The sequence below is a fragment of the Gossypium raimondii genome, chromosome 5, assembly GCF_025698545.1.
Source record: "Gossypium raimondii isolate GPD5lz chromosome 5, ASM2569854v1, whole genome shotgun sequence".
Taxonomy (NCBI): domain Eukaryota; kingdom Viridiplantae; phylum Streptophyta; class Magnoliopsida; order Malvales; family Malvaceae; genus Gossypium; species Gossypium raimondii.
In genome coordinates, this window is record NC_068569.1 from 29,337,869 (window position 1) to 29,358,592 (window position 20,724).

Genomic DNA, 20,724 nt, shown 5'->3' on the forward strand with positions numbered 1-20,724 from the left:
CACTTAAATCAAAATTCTCAAGTTCAATCTGTAGTTTCCTATGAAATTTGTGTTACAAAATATGATGAATTAATATATCAATCAAATTTTTTCTTTTACTTTCTTGACTTTGGTGCAAAATTCAAGCTTTCTTTTCATTAATTTATGAATTAAATGATCAATCAAACATATAGAAACAAAGTCAAATAAATTCATAGCTTTAACACCGAAAGCAAGTAAAACACACTATTAACTTTCTTTTCTTAATTTAAAGTGAAGTCAGGCTAACCCTACTCTTTCTTTTACTTTATATTCTCCACATTCATAAACTTCGAATAATAGATGTGAAAAGTAAAAAAATATTAATATGATTAGCGAAAATATTCTTCACATTCTATTTATGAACATTTCTATGTAATTTTTCATTCTTTTACCAATATATATAGAGAGAGTTTTAAATTTTGTATTCTTTCATCCGACCAAGTTTTTGTATTCTTTATACATTTAAAATTTATCCTAATATTTATATATTCAAAATTTATTTTTTATTTTTAAATTTAAAATTTAAGTTTAGTGCTTAATACCATTAAAATTCTTCTTTTAAGTTTAATGTCGTGGTATCTTGAAATTAGAAAAAGGATTCACTCGATAATTATGCAATAAAAAATAAATTTAACAAAGAATTTTCAGGATGTTAAACATTTTAATCAAAATTAAACTAATAATATTATAAAAGTTGAGGTTATGAAGAAAAAGAATTTAAATATAGAGATTCATCTTAAATTTCATGTAAATTGGATCGCAGGTCATTTTACAAGTCCCGTTAGCGGTGATGAAGTCCTTTCATCTTTATTGAAATTAAAGTATTTCAAGTTAAAGCATTCCCCCTCTCATCTTCGTCTCATATTTTCACTCTTACTCTCAGTCTTTTCTATTTGCTTTCACTTTCACTTACTTTCTTCTGTTTCAAATCCTTCATCTCTGCAACTTTCTTCTCTTTGCGTTTACGCACTCTTCTTTTCCATTATTTGCAATTACTTCCTCTTCATCTTCTTTTAAACCTTTCTTTGCAAAAAAAAAAAAAAAGTCTATGGTGGGTGAAGCTTTTCTCTCTGCGTCCATTGAGGTGCTGCTTGATAGGATTGTTTCTGGAGATGTTCTGAGGCTTATCAAAGGAAAGAAACTTGAACCTGTGCTGCTGAAGAAACTGAAGCCAACCTTGATGTCGGTGAAAGCAGTGTTGGATGATGCTGAAAATAAGCAGATTACCAACCCAAGTGTCAAAAGTTGGACTGATGAGCTCAAAGATTCTGTTTATGATGCCGAGGACCTCCTGGACTAGATCTCTACTGAAGCTCTTCGGAACAAGATCGAACCTCAATATCAAACTACTGCTATGAAGAAGGTTAGTAGCTTTTTCTCTTCTTCCAATCCTTTCAAAGATGGGATGTAGTCCAAGCTGGAGGGGATCCGTGGGAGACTAGACTACCTACTCATCCAAAAACAGATTCTGGGTCTGAAAGAAAACTATAAAGGAGAAAAGGCATTTCAAAGAACGTCTGCAACTTCTTTGGTGGACGAGTCTGATGTTTATGGCAGAGATGATGAAAAAGAAGAAATAATGAAGTTGTTGGATCCTCAAAATCTGTCTGAAAATCAGATAGCTGTGGTCCCCATTGTGGGTATGGGTGGGCTAGGCAAAACCACCCTTGCCCAATTACAACGACCCCAGAGTGGATAAATGGTTTGACCGCAAAGCATGGGAGTGTATTTCAGAGGAATTTGATGCTTTCAAGGTAACCAAAACCATTCTTGAAGAGATCAAATGTAGCTGTGATGGAAACCAGAACTTAAAACGGCTTCAACTTAAACTCAAAGAGCAACTGTCGGGAAAGACATATCTAATCATTTTGGATGATGTTTGGAACAAGAATTATTTTCATTGGAAAGAGCTTGCAAGTCCCTTCACTTCTGGGGCCAAGAATAGCAAGATTATTGTAACAACATGTGATGAAAACGCTGCAACAATCATGAGGAACGTTCCAACTTATCGTTTAGATGTGTTATCAGATGATGGTTGTTAGAAGTTTTTTGCAAAGCATGCATTTGATGGTTCAAGCCCCACCAAGCATCCAGATCTGATGGCAATCGGGGAAGCAATTGTTAAAAGATGTGGCGGTCTCCCTTTGGCTGCAAAAGCTCTTGGAGGCCTTCTGCGTTGCAAACCAGATGCTGGTGAGTGGAAGAAAATTTTACATAGCAATTTTTGGGACATTCCAAATGATGCAACTAATATTCTTCCAGCGTTAACTTTGAGTTACCATTATCTTCCTTCCCATTTGAAGCGATGTTTTGCTTATTGTTCAATTTTCCCTAAAGATTACGAATTTGAAAAGGAAGAACTTATTCAATTATGGGTGGCTGAAGGTCTTTTAGAGCTTCCCAAAGACAATGGAGATCTGGAAGAACGGGGTACCGAGTACTTCAAAGATTTAAGATTGAGGTCATTATTTCAACAATCTGAAAAAAAAAGAAATCTTCTTTTGTCATGCATGATCTAATTAGTGACTTGGCTAAATCTGTAACCGGAGAGTTCATTTGCTGATTGGAAGGTAGTGGAGGTGGTTCTTGTGTAATAACCGAAAGGACCTGTCATTTGTCTAATGTCCAAGAAGAATATGATGTGCGACAAAAATTTCAGAGTTTGGCTAAAGCAAAGGGTCTACGTACTTTCTTAAATACAAAGTCAGTCTAGTACTGCTCATTTGTCAGTGATGTGCTAATGCATGATTTGATGGTGAAATCAAGCTTACGAGTGCCTTCATTGGCTGAGTATACAAATATCAAGAATTTGCCAGAAGACATTGGTAATTTGAAGCATCTACGAAATTTGAATCTCTCAAGAACTAGAATTAAAATGTTGCCAAACTCTTTGTGTACATTGTATAATTTGCAAGCATTAAAATTGCGTGGATGCAACGACCTTGATGAGTTGCCGAGAGACTTGGAGAGATTGATCAACATGCTATATCTTGATATCAAGGGAACAAAGTTAGCAAGGATGCCAGAAGGAATGGGTAGGTTGAAAAATCTTCGAATAGTAACAGATTTTGTTTTAAGCTGTCAAACTGGATCAAGCATTAATGAGTTGGGAAAGCTCTAGCATCTACGTGGAAGACTTTCAATTTCGGGATGGGTGGGGCATTCTTCCTTCTCAAATATAGTATCTTTGGGGTTACATGATTGTAAATTTTTCATATCCTTACCACCGCTTAGCCAATTATCATCTTTGAAATCTCTCTCCATTTCCGGTTTGAGTGGAGTGTTACTAGTTGGTGATGAGTTCTACGGGAATGGACATGCTTCAACTAAACCATTTCAATCTATTGAAATGCTAAGCTTTAAGAATATGGCCGAGTGGGAGGAATGGTATTGTTGGAGTGATGAAGCTTTCCCTCTTCTACAAGAGCTATGCATTAGAGATTGTCCAAAACTAACTAAGTCTCTTCCCAAACACCTCCCTCGTTTAAAGAAACTGAAGATTGTAGATTGTGAGAAGCTTGGAGGCTTGCTTCCAACGGCACCAAGCATTTTGGAACTTGAGTTACAGAAATACAAAGCATTGCAGTTGGAGCCATTGGCTTGTGGGCTTCGGGAGTTGGACATTAGAGATTCGAATATGGATGATTCCGTATTGGAACAAATGTTGCAACGATGCACACTTCTTGAAAAGTTATGTTTGTGGAAGTGTTCAGAAATTAAATCCCTTCCTGAAGTTAGGGTGCCCATCACGCTGAAGGGATTTAGCATCAATTCATGTGAAAACTTGGATTATTCCAATATCTTCTTGTATACATCCCTTGAATCCTTGGATATAAAAACAGTTGGAAATGTCATGGACTGGAATCTTTCCCATTAGGATCGTTTCCTATGGTAAAGCATGTTAATATTGGGAGATGTAAAGACTTGAAGTTTATTATTGTTGCTTCAGAGGGCTCTCACCACCAGCATCTAACATGTCTGAATTCTTTGTATATATGGAGGTGCCAAAATTTGATATCTTTTCAAATTGAAGATGGATTATCTTTCACCAATTTGACCCAACTTCGACTTTTCCGTTGCAAAAGTCTAAAGTCATTGCCAGAGCAAATGCACTCCGTCTTTCCATCCTTGTGTATTTGACAATAACTGATTGTCCAGAAATAGAGTGGGTTCCAAAAGAGAGTTTGCCCTCCAAATTAACAGAAATTACAATCGGACACAGTGATAAACTAATTGAGAGCTTGATTAAGAAAAGGGAATGGAGTTTGCACACACTCCCTTCTCTTACATCTTTCACAATCCTGGATTCAGATGTAGAAATGGAGTGTTTTCCAGATGAACATCTGTTTCCCTCTTCGATTACATCTCTCCATATCGCTGTTCTTCAAAATCTAAAGAGTTTGGAGTATAAGGGGTTTCAACACCTCACCTCTCTTTGCCAATTGTGGATTTCGAATTGTCCCAACCTCCAATCCATGCCCCCAACATGCTTCCACGCTCTCTTTCTTATTTGTGGATCGGAAGTTGTCCCAAGCTCCAATCCATGTCGCCAAACATGCTCCCTCCCTCTCTTTCTCATTTGTACATTAGTGAATGTCCTTTGCTGAAGGAACATTGTGAAAAAGGTAAAGGTAAAGGTTGGCCCAACATTTCCCACAACCCTGTCTTTGTAATTGATTATGAGGTCATTATATAGAAGGGGCAGTGACTGAGAAAACAAATGTTCTGACGCAGGTATTTCGGTTCATTTTTTACTTTCATGACAAATGTATTTTTGCTTCTTCTTTTTTTTAAAATAGAATTAGATCTGCACAATATGTTTAAGGGAACTTGTTTTGATTTGCATGATTGTCATTCAAATGAAGGTTTTTTGTTTGGACATTAATTGGATCATCTTAGAATCCAAAGGTAATTAAGGTTATTATTATTATGCTCTTAAGGGAAGTTGGGATCATAAATGTGGGTGATTGGATAATTTCCAATCGCAGCTTTGCGTGAATGAGCTTAAACTTGGTTGTAAAATGTAAAGGGGTTTTTAGTTGAATCATATTGGCTTTCAACTACTGCCCATGTTTACTCGCACCTTATTTTATTTCTCTTAAATGTTTTTGAACACGCTCTTAACAGACACCAGGCTCAAATTTCTTCTGACAATCTTGTGTTAGCTACCATGATCCGCAATCATGCCATCAACCTCAAATTCCCCATATTCAGAAATAGAGATGGAGTGTTTTCCAGATGAACATCTGCCTCCCTCTTCACTTATATCTCTCAGGATCTCTGATCTTCCAAATCTAAAGAGTTTGAAGTATAAGGGGTTTCAACGCCTCACCTCCTTTTGCAATTTGTATATCTCAGACTGTCCCAACCTCCACTCCATGCCGCCAAACCTGCTCCCTCCCTCTCTTTCTCGTTTGTAAATTAGGAGATGTCCATTGCTGAAGGAACGTTGTGAAAAGGAGAAAGGTAAAGACTGGCCCAACATTTCCCACCTCCCTTTATTTGAATTGACGGTCAACTCATTATATAGAAGGGGGAGTGACTGAGAAAACAAATGTCCTGCCGCAGGTATTCCATTCATTTTCATTAACCCTCATCCCTTCTTTTTCTTCTCTAATTTATTTCTTGATTCCTTTGCTTTCGTTACAAAAGTACTTTTTCCTTATTTTCAACAGAATTAGATCAGAAACTTAAGAAATGAATAAGTTGATGGAAGTTGGGATCATAAATGTGGGTGATTTGTGGGTTAATTTCCATTCCCAGCTTTCTGTAAATTGGAGTTCATGGAATCTGATCTGACTGCATTTTGAGGGACTATTTCGCATATGCACAAGGTGAAAAGGTCGAGATTTTGCTCAGAATCATCATGCCCATAAAGATATGGATAGCTAGCTACCTGATTCAATTTGGTAATTTTCATGCAATACATTTTGTGTATGTCAATTAAGAGCACTTTTTCTTCACCAATTTTAAACCATTTCTTGTTTTTGTCAACCTTGTATGCATTGCTAGGTTAGCTTGAACTTTGTATGGTTGAGATAATAAATATTGATGCTTCTCTCATTAGTTTCCATAATTAAGAAGCAGAGTCGTTTGCGAAATGGAAGACCTGCAATCAATGATCTTCAATGGTTGTGCATTGTGTTCTTGAGCTGATAAAGAAGCTTTGAAACCAGTACATCAACGGTTCCTCGGATTTTCAAACACTATAAAAGGTCAATAACAAGAAGAACTGCAGTTAGTTTCCAGGCATGCAACACACAGGAAAATGCCAACATATCCAACAGAATGCATGAAAACAGATATTGAAATGCTTATCTGATGCATATTCTTTTTCCTTTCAGCAATCTTGTGTTAGCTACTCTGATCCACAATCATGACAGGCATCAACCTCAAATTTCTTGGAATCTTTCTGACGACTTTCTATCAATGCGTTTCTTGTAGTGTTCTAAACTAAAAAGTTGAAGTCCTTTGTTTCAACTTTTATAGTGGATTAGAAATTTTATCTGTCAATAATTGATTATCATACATCATAACATGGTCTTCTCATTCACAATCACCCCTTTGTTAACTCCTAACATTATTCTCTTTCTTTACGTGAAATATGATATTATGGTTTTTCCTTTTGAATTCATATGGTATACAAAGGTTGAGTTGTGCATTTTTCCCCCTTTATTCAAAAAATGCAAATTAGTCCCTAAATTCATATGATGCATTTTCTCTCTAACCTAACGTGTAAAGACTAATTTGCCCATTTTCTCAATAGAGGAAACAAAATGCAAAATTTAGATAGTTTGGCAATGCTTTTGAAAAGTGCTGTGGAAAAGTGCTTTTCAAGAGTACTTTTGAAATGTTCATTTAAACATGTTATTATCAAGTAACAAATATGAATTTAAATAATATTTAAATTAGTTAACATTATTATATTTTAGTAAGAATATAAAAAAATTATTATAACTTGTTGTTAATATTTTAATATATAAAATATAAATTTTAAATATTTTTAAGCAATAAATATTAATTATTTATAAAATTTAATTAGAATATATAAACTATATTTTGAATATTTAAATATAACCATTAAATATTTTTAATTAGTATTTTAAAAAATATTATTTTATTTTTAATTAATGATTTTAACATATTTGTAATTAAGCACCAAGAAAAAAAAGTACTATGTTATTGGAGGGATGAAAAAGTAATTAAGCACTAAAAGTGCTTTTGGGAGAGGAAAAGCTAAAATTTTTAGCCTCTCCTCTTCAAGAATGCTTTTGAAAAGCACTCCTGAAAAGGAGAAGCTAAAAATTTCAACCAAAAGCAGTTTGTTTTGCACAACTTTTCTTCTAAAAGTGTTTTTAGAGTCAGAAGTGTTTTTTTTAAGCAATGAAGAACTGGCCTTTAGGTTGGGAGAGATTGATGAACTTGGTCTCAAAGTTTCAGGTCTTTTCTCTTTCAAATGCTTACATGTTCACACTACCTATATCACTTGGGCTCAAGTATGAAACTGTGAATACAGGTAGTCTGACACGGGTATGCTCTATTATTTTCCTCAGATTTTCATATATTTAGAGAATCGTTGAAGACCATATTCCCGTATTTGTGTACAGATATGCATCTAATGTTGGACATCGTTTCTTGAAGAACGGAAGCAACTTAGATTTGAGGTATGTCTCATCACTTGCTTCCTGGTGATTGAAGACATCGATGCAAATTTAGTGTATTAGTACTATTTATTTGAGTTCCGTATTGGATCTAACATGAAAGTTTGCTTTGTCTTAAAGGTTTTGCACCATGAAAATGTCAACTGGTCTTCTACTGGCTTCAGCAGGGGGTTGAATGTCTTTGTAACAAGTTGGTCGAATTTTTGGATTGTGAAAGCAACATGGAGGATGATCTTATATTGTTAACTCTTCACATTGGTTTATGATTCGAAGATTGTTCTTTTCGGAACTGTCCGAGGTTCATAACAATCACCATCCACCTTCAAAAGACCATGCCAGTGCCAAGCAAGTCATTTTCGAACATTAAAGAGCTATTTTATTCGGACTCAAATGTAAGCGTCAGATATGAATACATGCTCAATCAAGAAAAAAGGTGGAAGAAAGTCCATTTCGAACACATTGTATTGCAGAGTTTGAAACTGATTTGCTAATGTGATTGAATTTCAGATGTCGATTCTGGGTTCTTATTCCATATACAGAATTTTGCTAGCAATTTCATTCCCTGTTTAATTGTTAATTTCTTGTAAGCTTATGCCTAAATTAGTCTCCAAAAAGTAGTTGACATAGTTGGAGCTTTTAAGAACATACGAAACCATAACATACATCTACATTTCCAGACTGAAATGCCCAGTCTCGGATGTGGATTTGTTGTATGTATTATATCAATATATTCAAGTTTGGGGGTTTTTTCTTCATTTATTTGAAGAATATTGAAGAATATATTTATACGGATAAAAACAGCTTCTCTCCAACAGAAACAGACAAAAGAAAAGCCCAATCTGACAGCAGAAAAACAGTGCAATTCAATGTTGATTAATGTCTGCCCAATCTAACATAGGACCCCACGACCTCTAAAGCCTGTCTAAAATATTATTTCCTGAAAAATCCTGAAACAGGGTTTTAAATTTTATAGATTCACAAATAAAACCAACAATTCCTTTCTTGCAATGACTTCTCAATCATTCACCTTAAGCTTCTCTCCATCTCTTAAAACTCTAATAAATTCCAATTCTTCTGGAGACTGTTTACCTTGTTTCTCAGTATCCTTCTCGAAAAAAATCCCTTGTTCAAGCTTTGGGTTTTGTTTGAAGAGAAAAATATTGGGTTTTGATGAGAAAATTAATGGGTTTGGAGGGAACTTTGGGATCTTTAGTGCTTGGAGAGAAGAAGGGCAATTGGAGGAGTTGGATGATGCGCCATTGACAGTTGAATTACAGCAAATTTGCAGTGAGAGTCAGTTCGATAGAGTCATTGCAGAAGCTCAACAACTTGAGGAGTCTTTGATTATACTGTGGTATGTATATTTCTGGGTTGTTTATAATATGGTTTCTTGGGTTTGTTTTGATTTGTCTACTTTTTATTGTTTGTTGAATCGGAGAAAGTTAAATTTTCCCAGGAAAATGTCGATGCTTGAAAGTTTTTGTTGAGAATCTGATTTATTCATTAAATCAATTCTTATTCCCATTTAATGTGAGTATTTAGATAAATCTTTTCCCAACCCTTAAACTTCATCCGCCATATTTAAACTTATGGTATCTCCAGTTCCAAACATGGATTTTTCCCATTTAATGAGATTGATCAACATTATGTGGTTTGTTTACAAAGAAAGTGAAGGGGAAATAACTAGATTGCTCGCACCCTTCATTTTTTAATTGCCCTGTGATCCTTAAAATACATAGAAGAACATTAAAAAGTTGAATATAGATACATAGTACAACTACACATACCCTTATTGGACACTTGCACTCCAGTCCGAGTAACATAAAAAATAGATTAAAGTTGGAGATATTCTGCCATTCCTGTCCTGGTAACGTGGCCTAATGTAGATGAGACTGAAAACCAAGTAGTCTCATCTATGATGTTACCTACACCTAGGTGAAGAATACGTTAACTTGGACTCAGTGTGAACGTTAGATACAGTTATATGTTCAACTTTCTTTATGCTTCAAGTTTTTTCCATGTATTTGAAGATCCTTGTTGGCTCATACCCCATACCAATATCCATAGGTGTCAAATATGGGTGTTAAAAACAGATAATTTAAGAAAGATAAAGAGTTGGAACAGTGTAGGAAGGTATTATTGTTTCAAAGCTTAATTGTTACCTTGAAAACTACCAATACAGAATGTTGAGTTGAATTAATGTACAAAAAGCTTCTCCTCTTTGCAGAATGCAGATCAAAATATTTTAGCACTTAATTTTCTTATTAATGTATCGAGTTTGATCATAAAAGAAAGTGATTTGAACTTGTAGGATGGCAAGCTGGTGCAGAAAGTGTATATATTTGAAACCAAAATTGGAAAAGTTGGCAGCTGATTTCCATCCAAGGTCAGCTAAATTCCATTTTAAATCAGCAAACACTATTAATCTGATCTATCGCAACGAACCTAGTGTAGCTTCCTTGTTTCTCAAATCATTTTGGTGTATGTTACTTGAACTCTATTTTTCATGAAATATCTATGTCCGATGTACATTCAAACATGGATATGGGGATATATCTCTCCAAGGACATTCTAAAAACCCTCCAAGTATGTGGAAAAACCTAGAAAAATGCTGAACATATCCATATAGGACATTTTATATCCGACACTTACCCCCAAGTTTGAGTAACATAGATTTAGGTATAGTTACTATTTTGTTCCTGCACATGTATTTGGATGTATAATTATTAACTTACCTGTAAAAAGGAGTATACTTGTAGATTTTTGGCAAAAGCTGATAAATACCTTGATCAACTTCATCCATCTCCTTGCTAAATTCATAAGCAGTATCTTGTATAAGTATTTAAATCTCCCTGTTCTGGCTTTAATTTGAAGTTAGTTAGGGGAGCCGAATCTTTTCTGACCATTCATTTGGACCAGGGTCTCTCTCGACTCATTTAGTGAAACAAGTTGCTTTCTAATTGTTCCAGAGAACTAGCAAACGAAAAAGTTCATCCTTAGTTTGCAACTAATTTGGAGGAATTCAGCATCTCTTGATCTCATGATGTTCATTCACACGGCTTAATTCTTCTAATCCTTGTTACCACATATGATAGATGATGGAGTTGAGCAACAACATATCCAGATTCATATAAATTAAGGGTTCAGATTGTGAGCCTTTGACTTGTTTAAGTACAGCTTTGCATTGCTTCCTTCATGTGGAACGTCAGGCCATGAACTGATCCTCTTTCTCCTTAGATAGTCCGCAAAAGCTTGCAATTAGTCCATCTTTCTGGCTTGTTGATTAATCCGGAGATGTCTCTCCCACTAAAGTACAAGGAGCAGAGTGGGAATCTCGTAGTGCCTAACTTTGAAGTTTAAACTTTTGATATACGAATTTGTTGCATGCTGTTGCCTCTGAATTTTGCAGTATTTTCTAGGCTACTTAAATGCTTCAATTCATCAGTTCCTTCTTCTTCTTTTTTTCAATTTTCCTTTTGTTTGTTGCTTCTACATCCCCAGATGATCCAATGGCTAAAATTTATACCGGAATTCTGCAATCTCATATGTATAAAAAATAGTCCTTATCATGTAGATTTTGTTTCTTGTCTGAAGTTGTTCATGTATGAAATCGAACAAGCTAGCTTGGTGATTAAGGACATTAATCTCCTTTCGAATGGTTCTTGCAGATTGCGATTTTACTGTGTAGATGTCAATACTGTTCCGCACAACCTTGTTGCTCGGGCTGGAGTCACTGTAAGTGTCACATAACTCTGACGTCTGTCAGCTTAATAATTATGTTTTGAACTGTCTGTTGTCAATACAACTATGTTTTCTGTAGTTAAAACACCGATAAATCACTCAAATCTTTGGCGTAATGTAACAATACAAAAAAGCAGTTGCCTGTAATCTTGAAAATCACAGTTGCCAAACTTGTTCTTCAATCCTTTGGGTAGAATAACATTAGATTCTAAAGTCATGTATCCTACAACCTCTATTACTCTGACTTCATTTTTTCCTTTGTAATGCTCGTCTCATTTCTGGATATAGATGGGATATGATTCAACAAGGACCCCTAAAATACATGGAAAAACTTAGAAGAAACTGCACACACCTATATAATACATACATGTACCCAACATTCACACCCAAGTCCGAATGATATAGCCTACAACCGTTTTTATATGAGCTCTTAAACAGAGATAGAAAAGCATCTAACATTTGAAAACTCATGTTACGAAGACAGCGATCATACCCTTGAATGTTCATGGCATTTTCGTGTTTCAACACTTACCCACTATGAGTTCAAAGGATCTCTTCTAATACATGCATGATTCGTTTTATTAACAAAAATTATGAAATTATGATTAGACTGAACTGATTATTCCTTTATGCATGTTTCGATTCATCAACAACTCTGCAGAAAATGCCAACGATACAGGTTAGTATCAATTCCTTGGTAAATCATAATTTCTACCTTGATTTCTATGTTATCGAAAAACCCGTGTCCAGCACATATATGGATACAGGTACGAGGATATGACCTTACAAAAGCCCTCCAAATACATAAAAAACTCGAAACGAAAATTGAACATACTCTTCTCAGATACATACATGTATCTGACATTGCACCCGAATTCAGGTCACATTTATTTTCCTAAAGATCCGCCTTGGCACTTTAGCAAAGCAACATTCAGCTGAACTTTAAGATAGTTTGATTTGCTTGCAGTCTTGGATACATTGGTTTTTAACCTAATAATGGTGTTTATTACAGTTATGGAGAGATGGCAAGAAACAGGCTGAGGTGATTGGTGGCCACAAAGCATATTTGGTTGTTAATGAAGTACGCCAAATGATCGAAAACGAATGTACTGCATGAATGATAGCACTTTTTTTTAAAGAAAAATTGATTCTACCCGTATTGGTTACATACCTTATCTGATACTCATTTCTGAATCCGAGTAACATGGGAAAAATTTTGATCATATACTTCAATTTATTTCTCTTTTAATGTCTTCAAATATAATGCCATGAATTGATTATAAGGATGCAATACTAAACCCTTCCGCTGTTACGTATACCTCAGAGACTTAAAAATCTGCAGATTCGCCTTTGAAATTTTTTGTTCTAGCAAAAGCAGTATACAGGTTTCCATTGTGTTCTGTTTTTGTACTAGTACGTATCGGTATCAATGTTTTCCGTTGTAATATTTTTGGTTTATCAATGTGTATAATATATAAAAATGCAAATAGACTTCAATTACATGCATATAAATCAAATATAAATTTTAAAATTATTAATTAATTAAAAATATAATTTTGAAAAACAAAAATTGTCTAAATATCGAATCTAGTATCAACCAAGATATATTGATAGAGGCCAATATTGACCAAAAGAGACTAAACAATCGAAATGCATTAAAATTTTGATAGAAAAAGGACTTTAAATTAGTTGATACCGATTTAGGATTAGGATTAAAAAGAAGCATACTAAATGGGCAGCAAAAGTTACGATACACGTGCTCAGAAAGTTAAAACCATACATATGCAGTTATGAACATGTTGTCATGTGGAATTTTAAGACAAAGAAATTAAAATCTCGAACGGAAGATGGTATGGTATTTTTGTTTTATCAAAAGCGTACACATCGCCGACAAAAATTTTAAACTCCCTACAAATGAAGGCCTAGTCATGGATTCATTGTCAATGCCAAATATACAATCTACATGTATGTAAGGTAGCTGACTATTTCGTTAATGATATATAATAAAGGCGATGCTCATGATGTATTTTTCTGGTTGAACATTACAATCATTTAAAACCTGGTTTAAAATCGATAAAAATCCTCATAAAATATAAACATTATCTTTACAAAATTTTCATAATATTAAACATGTCGTGTTCATCTCCAAAATACGTTAACATTCCTCAAACTCAAATACTAGTAAAAATAAATAAATGAATAAATAGAAAGAATCACTACAAACTTACAATCAGGATGCTATTAAACTACTAGCCTATCACCAATTTGAAAAATTAGAAAATAATGGAATAAATGGGTCTGGAAAGGTCATATATATATGTATGTATATATATATTTGCATGTACAAGGAAAGAATTGAGGTACCTTTCTCCAAGGGAAACCAACACTTTGAAAGAGACCAAAGATAAAAGGGTCCTTTGAAAAGAGGTTTAGAGTTAAATTTATGGCCACCCAGATCAGCCGTTCTCTTAGCTTCAAAGCATCCACCATTTCTTCTTTTTCTTACTCTCTAACATCAGCAGTTCTGGATGTAAAAAAAGCAACATTTGTGTCAATACAAATATGCATCACAATTCAGTACAACATGATATTGTCCAAAGACAAAGAACGAATTTGTAATTGGAAAATAAGTCCTATGTTATTGGGACCCAGATGAATCTTGAATATGAGTATTGGTACAGGTATGCTCACTTTTTTGGAAGGGTTTCAATATATTTGGAGGTTTATGCCCAGCACTCAGATTATAAATATGTCGGACATAAGTCAGACATGGATATCTCAAAATATGAAGAGTCTGGACAACATTGCATAAGTCTATTTGGAGAAACAAAAAGCCCATGTTCGCTTCTAAAAGGTGTTGAATTAGGTTGTTTTTTCTTTTTATACCAGATTCATGTTATGATGTTGACTCCAAGGATTCACCAAAATTATCAAAAATTTTCAGGGTTATGTTTTCAGTTTTCATCTATATATTAAGTTTAAATTAAGAATCGCAACTGATTTTGAACAAATGTATGTTGGTGTGTTTACTGTTTACCTTCTTCAGGACAAATTGAATTGTAGTGCACCTCAGCCCAGAAACTCAAGAAAATAACTGCAAAAAATCACAAATTATAAACAAGCAAAATTGAAGCAAGTATCAAATCAAGTACATGACATCAAAATATCCAGAACAACCATATTAGAGAAATATAGCATTATGTAATTTAATTCGGCAAGGTGCAGAGTTCCATAACCAGCTAATCTCCATCTAATCTAATGGCAGAAATATCTACAAAAACTACATGGTACTTTCCAGCAACTGCAGAAAAGTCGAAAACATATTTTATACAAATTCAAGGGGCCGGGGGGGGGGGAATGCAAATTGATGATCAATTTGGACCGTGATAACTGATATGAGAATGAAAGTCTTGCAAAACTCTAACCACATCAGAACTTCATCCACTTCTCAATAATTGGGAAACATAAACTACATAAAATTAATTCTATGCAAAGATCAAGAGCATCCAAGATTTCAACAGCCTACAACGTTCACAGGCTTAGAAAGTATGGGTATACTTTTCTTTCACACATCTGAATTTTGGGTTTTTTAGTTTTGTATTTGTATGTGCATTTAACAAGAATTGCAACTTGAGTTCGGCTTTGAAACTTTAAAATCTAATGATATACCTGAACATCTTACCTATAAGTAATGTGATCAAATATTATTGCTACTTCTCCAATATTAGACCCAAGAAAAAGAAAAGGATATAAGCATCAAGATCTTACTTCGTTCAGACTTTTGATCATGTGGAAGGATCTCAATGTAACATGTATCCTTGAATGAAGTTAATACAAATATCTTTACGCCATACTGCAATTATACAGAAAGTTTACATTAGTTATCTATTAAATGGTCCAAATCAGAATAAGCAAAACATGCTATTGCAAAAATGATGCGAGATATGAAATGTTAAGTCTTAATTTTATTTATATATATATATCTGTAAGAATCACTCTTCATAGAAACTTGTCAAGCATCCCATGCATGAACCTAACTATTTCACTTCACAATTAGTAAATGCCTCGGAAAAAAAAAAAAAAAACTCAATCCTCCGTTATTTTCTAAAATAGAACTTGAAATTGATTGATAAAAAAATATTATTACACTATGAGCTATATTATCACCCAATCCTAATAGCCTTAAAATCTAACAAATTGAAATGAGTTTTACATTGATTATAAAGTGTATGTCTAACATGGGTATGTGTCAGACTCATGTTCATTTTTTTCCAAGATCCCATGTATTTGGAGAGTCCTTGGAGGTTGGACAGGGCATTTCAAGAAAAATGAAAACTTAGAGCAGCATATCCACAAATTTGGGACCACTTCCATGTTTTTAGGCAATATGAACAAAACATTGCCCTCAGATAACTTTCCAACCATTGGAAAGCATAAAACTCATTATGGTAACAAAGTTCACCAGCACAGGTAAAGCTACATGTTAATACTTCTGTCAGAACCTAAACATGCATATAGAACTGAAATTGTAAATATTTCATAAAAAATAATGTAAAAGGACAATTCAGTTTCATATACTAGCAAAGTTTAAGCCCTACAGTTGTACAAAAGTAATGGTCTACATTCAAACTCTTGCAGCTCAACAAACTGGGGTACAGAATTAAAGTACAATCATGTTAGAAATTTAAGAGTTTGGTCAATGGCATACCAAATCTGCAGCTGCTTGCAATGTAACGTGATCACCCCATTCACCATTCCTGCTTCATCAATATAAATAACAATAATAAGCATGAAAGTATTCATAGAAAGTTTTTTAAGTAATAAAATAGCACTGAAAAGAAATTTTTTACTTGTTCATTTTCTTCAAATAGTCACCATAAGCCATTGGAACATAACCCTCATACATCTCTGAATTTGATTTAAGCTAATGAAATCGACATATCATGAGGGGAAAAAAAGAGCATAAGACCAACAAATTGAACTATACACCAAAGAACAAAATTAGCTGTCTAAAGTGGAACTTACAAAAAGGCCAACCAACCTGGTAAACAACTTGCTGCCTCACAAACTTGTGGTGATCTTGAGAACGGTAAAGTTGATCTGATAAAGAACGAAACTGGAACATGTAAAATAAGAGAAGTTAGTTAATGAACTGACAAAGAGGTCTAATGAAAATTACAAGTGAGGCTCTGTGGTCAACAACTTCATTTTTGTAAAAGATAAGCATTAATCACAGAATTGAGAAATAGGCCCTAAACAATGTATCACTATTTCATAACTAAAATTGGTAAAAGGGCATATAATTTCAATTGGGAATTACAGACAAACCAAATGAAACCAAGAACTGTAAACTGATTCCTCTAGTTATATGCGCGCATGCACACACACATATATGTTTCCATGTGTTCTAGTTTGTTAGATGTATGATCTAAATTCTCAGTAACTAAAAACCAGAAGAACCACCATAGATATTGTCAAGGATTCAAAGAAACATACAGAACTCTTCAACCTTGTAGAAAAGAATCAGAGGAAGACAAACGAAAATGATGTTTCCCCATTTTCATTATTTTAGAAGTCTGTACAAATTCAGGGTCAAACTGTTGGCATTAGAATACTGTCCACTAACTTGTGAACAGCAAAGTGATTGCTAGAAGACATGATTTCCACCATCCTGAAATAATACTATGCAGACACTATAGAACTACCATGAAGATTATAAACAGTAAAGTGTCTCAACACATTCATGGTATTAGCACAAAACTTTTTCAATAGTACCTTCGTCCAATGTGTTTATGCCTAATTAATGCCGCTTCCAACCAATGTGTTAGTATCTATATCTCACAAATTCAGAAGAGAAAATACTTGTGCATATGACGTATCTTTTTATTAGAGAAATAAAGTAAAAACCAACCTGACAGTTACCATCACCTTGAACCTTATTCTCAACCAGACCATACAACTGCAACCTGATGATAAAATAATTAGTCCTAAATTTAAAATGCTATTAAAATCAAACATTCACAAGAAGGAAGAACATAACCAAATAACATTACTGCAAAAGTATTTCTTTTAAGAAAAAGGAGAAGTGGAGATGCATTTTGGTAAAACAACTCAATCAGATAATATTTTTGGCTAAAGATACCGTTGAAAAACGGTTGAGGAAAGGGAAAAAAAAGCAATTACTTTACCAAAATGGATCCCAGGGAAAAAAGAGCAATTACTTTACCAAAATGGATCCCAATACAAGAGTTCAAATATTTTACAAATTTACAAGAAAAAACTCCTAAACAAGTAATCTATCACTGTACTTTGAAAAAGGAAAAAGGAATAAGGTGCAAAGCCCCCCCCCCCTTTCCACCAGTGGAGAACTAGGGTGATAAAGTTAATTGCCACAAAATAACAGAATAAAAAAAATAGACCAAGATGCCATTAGCTATATAAAGGAAAATTTAAAGCCAAACCTATCAAGCAGCCTTTGATGGTCAGATGTCTCTTCATCAACTGATGGTATTACTCCATTAATTTTAGGTACATGCTGCACAGTGCAAATCACCAAATTAGCAATGTCAATTCTCATCCAACTCATTGTTATTGGGTTAAAGGTCAAGAAATCACATCCATATAAGGTAGTGGCAAACCTTGAAACACCTCAAGCAGTGCCAACTTACTAAACACTACTAATGCTAAATTGATGTGAAGAAAATATATCAAAGGAGTTAAATTCAGCATGTGATAAACAGAAATCTTTCCATTCCCAAAGTATTGTGTACCAAAAGCATAAACCAACTCAACTAAATTTCATGACGTTCATCAGAAAGTTTGGTAATAAATTCGCAAAAAATTACACTGATCAATTAAATTGAACATGTTAAGCACATACTTTTTTTTCAATGCGTAGGGAGAAAAAGAAACATAGGCAAATCCTAACTAAAAACACAATGACTTCATCAAAATTATGATAAAGATAAAATCAACTAGATATTGAAAGCAAATTATGTGGCAAGTGATGCTTCCACTACCATGCAGTGGAACTTCAGTTAAAAAATAACAAGAAAATCCTTCAAATCCTAATAAATAACACAACTTTCCAAGACTTGTACTCACAGGAATAGCAACCATGTCATTCAACCTCTTCTCTACTTGACCATCAAGATCAGATGACTGATCTATTATATCAATACGCAACATATCTTCACCAAGAGAAATTTTGTCACCCATGCTAGAGGTGCCACCTTGTTCACATCTACTTAGGATAGAATCATCTAAATCGCACTTCCCCTGATTAACTTCATTTCCGTGTCCCTGGTTATCATCTATGGTTTTTTGGTCATCTTCATTATCTACACAATTCAACACTTTTACATTAATAAAAGCCAATATAATAATTGAGTCAGAATGGCAACTTCAGAAGTTCCACTACCAGGACTATGTCGCCTTCCTGTAAGGCCAACCCAATCTTGAGCAAGAATGGAATCTTGGTTAGGATTGTTAAATCCGGATGCCTCTGCAGCAGCAACTCGTGAAAGTTCCTCTTGAAGCGCATGTGCAATAACCGCATCATTCTCTACATTTACAAGTTCAGGTTCATGATAACCCTCTCTAATATACCCAGTTTGACTACTGTCTTTTTCATACTGAGTTACACTTCCACTGGCACCAGAGTGGCTAAATACACAAACTTGTAGGTCTTGGAGACCCCATCGAACAACATCAGGATCTATATCACACGTAAGCATTATTAAAACTTATAAGAGAGCAGCGTCCACTTTCCTAACTGAATTTGTATACTCCCCAAAAGAAATTCTGCAGACAATAACATAAAGTAAATTAATCATAATTAGCACATGATAATATAAACCATCCCAAATAATAATAACAATAACAATAATAACAAATGCAAAATGTCCAAAGAAACTAACTTAGTAATTTCTTAACATAGACTCGAGAAGCACAAATAACCTAAATCCAGAAAAAGCAATCATTTCGTGCAAGAACAAAAAACCCTAAAGAAATAAAAACACAAAACCAATTTCGGAACTCCAAACTCTAAATTCTTAAAAGAGAACCAGTGAAAATTAATGTATACAATAAATCTTAATCTCAACATTTAATCTTTTCATCATGTCTTTATATTTGACTATTTTAATCTCATTCGAATAAGAATTGTGATGAATTACACTTTAATAATAATTAATGAATTATTAAGTCCAGATTTATGTCTCCATTTCAATAGTATCACAATGTTGAAATTACAATATAATCTAATTAATATATATAAATATATTTTTTTCCAAATAAGAGATTTTGGATTTAGATTCTTTTCATTTCTCACAGTCTCATTAATCATTCTTTTCCTCACATCCTTATACTACAAGTTCTACAATTAAAAGAGACAAATCAATCCCACCATATTTTCTAATATCCTTCTAGATTCGATTCTTTTAACAGATTATTAAATTAAATACCATTAGTTTTGCCTACATATCTCTAAATATAGCATGCTTCAAAGGTTCCAAGCTTCAATCTTTCTTTTCTCATTCCAACAAAAACTCATTTAATGTTCTAGGTTTCCATCAAATTTACGAAAACTTCCAATATCAGAAACTTTAAGGGATAATTTTTAAAAAGAAGAAAAAAAAGGAATTGAACAATGAATTAACAAAGAATCAGAAAAAAAATGGTGAAATTGGGGATTAAAAATAGGATCTTGAAATAAAAAAACGAAATGAAATTTAATCTGAAAAAAAAAAGATAAGTAAATAATTAAAAAATACCTGAAATAAAATGATAGAAGCGAATGAAGAGAAACGTAAGCATGGAGGAGAAGCCGAAGCAAAAGCTAAGACCTTTTATACTTATATCGACCCGACATCCCTCCGACTTATTATTTTATTAACGATTTCTTTTTTATATCGATCAAAAAATAATTGATAAAATAATTATTAATCAAGCAAACTCAAATCCCAAGTTTTTTTTTTTTTGGTTGAAGAACTCAAATCCAAAGTTAATATGTTGTAGACAGCAAATATAAATAAATTTAACAACGTAAATTTTGATATTACTCACTGTATTATATATAAGTTGAGGATTTTGTATTTTATTTTAATTTAATTATTTTTAATTTTTTATTTTTCGAATTTTAAATTTTAGCTCTAAATAAATTATATTTATTAAATTCATTAAAAATAAATGGTATTTATTAAATTCATTGAATTAAGTTACATTATTTTTAAAATTTGATATAATAAATTTATTATCATAAATAATGCCATGTCATGTCAACTTGTTTTTATAAATATTA

General features: G+C 33.5%; 3 protein-coding genes, 1 long non-coding RNA gene and 1 pseudogene across 5 annotated transcripts; 4 read left to right on the plus strand and 1 right to left on the minus strand.

The window, feature by feature from the left end:
• The first annotated feature begins 784 nt into the window (after window positions 1–784).
• On the plus strand, window positions 785–6,655 carry LOC128032026 (putative disease resistance RPP13-like protein 1; annotated as a pseudogene).
• Window positions 2,762–3,898, plus strand: LOC128041028 (putative disease resistance RPP13-like protein 1). Its single transcript, XM_052630312.1, has 2 exons — window positions 2,762–3,056; window positions 3,204–3,898. The coding sequence occupies exons 1-2, from the start codon at window positions 2,762–2,764 to the stop codon at window positions 3,896–3,898; spliced, it is 990 nt and encodes a 329-aa protein (XP_052486272.1).
• A 563-nt stretch (window positions 6,656–7,218) lies between the features above and the next one.
• Window positions 7,219–8,332, plus strand: LOC105766948 (uncharacterized). Its single transcript, XR_008195912.1, has 3 exons — window positions 7,219–7,537; window positions 7,629–7,685; window positions 7,803–8,332. It is a non-coding gene; the product is annotated as an uncharacterized LOC105766948 (long non-coding RNA).
• Window positions 8,333–8,550: 218 nt separating this feature from the next.
• Window positions 8,551–12,646, plus strand: LOC105770930 (thioredoxin-like 3-2, chloroplastic). 2 transcript variants are annotated; one of them, XM_012592303.2, is made up of 5 exons: window positions 8,565–9,036; window positions 9,994–10,068; window positions 11,351–11,417; window positions 12,085–12,102; window positions 12,436–12,646. In XM_012592303.2, the coding sequence occupies exons 1-5, from the start codon at window positions 8,690–8,692 to the stop codon at window positions 12,538–12,540; spliced, it is 612 nt and encodes a 203-aa protein (XP_012447757.1). In that variant the 5' UTR covers window positions 8,565–8,689; the 3' UTR covers window positions 12,541–12,646. The 2 variants fall into 2 exon arrangements, with proteins under 2 accessions (XP_012447758.1, XP_012447757.1); XM_012592304.2 differs by lacking the exon at window positions 12,085–12,102 and having other exon boundaries at window positions 8,551–9,036.
• An 840-nt stretch (window positions 12,647–13,486) lies between these two features.
• On the minus strand, window positions 13,487–20,363 carry LOC105770929 (OVARIAN TUMOR DOMAIN-containing deubiquitinating enzyme 9). Its single transcript, XM_012592300.2, has 11 exons — window positions 20,198–20,363; window positions 18,844–19,226; window positions 18,528–18,763; window positions 17,885–17,958; window positions 17,335–17,389; window positions 16,465–16,539; window positions 16,274–16,347; window positions 16,132–16,180; window positions 15,192–15,276; window positions 14,461–14,517; window positions 13,487–13,947 (listed from the first exon to the last, which is right to left on the minus strand). Exons 2-11 carry the CDS (start codon window positions 19,157–19,159, stop codon window positions 13,898–13,900), a joined length of 1,071 nt encoding a protein of 356 aa, XP_012447754.1. The 5' UTR covers window positions 19,160–19,226; window positions 20,198–20,363; the 3' UTR covers window positions 13,487–13,897.
• Window positions 20,364–20,724: the final 361 nt, after the last annotated feature.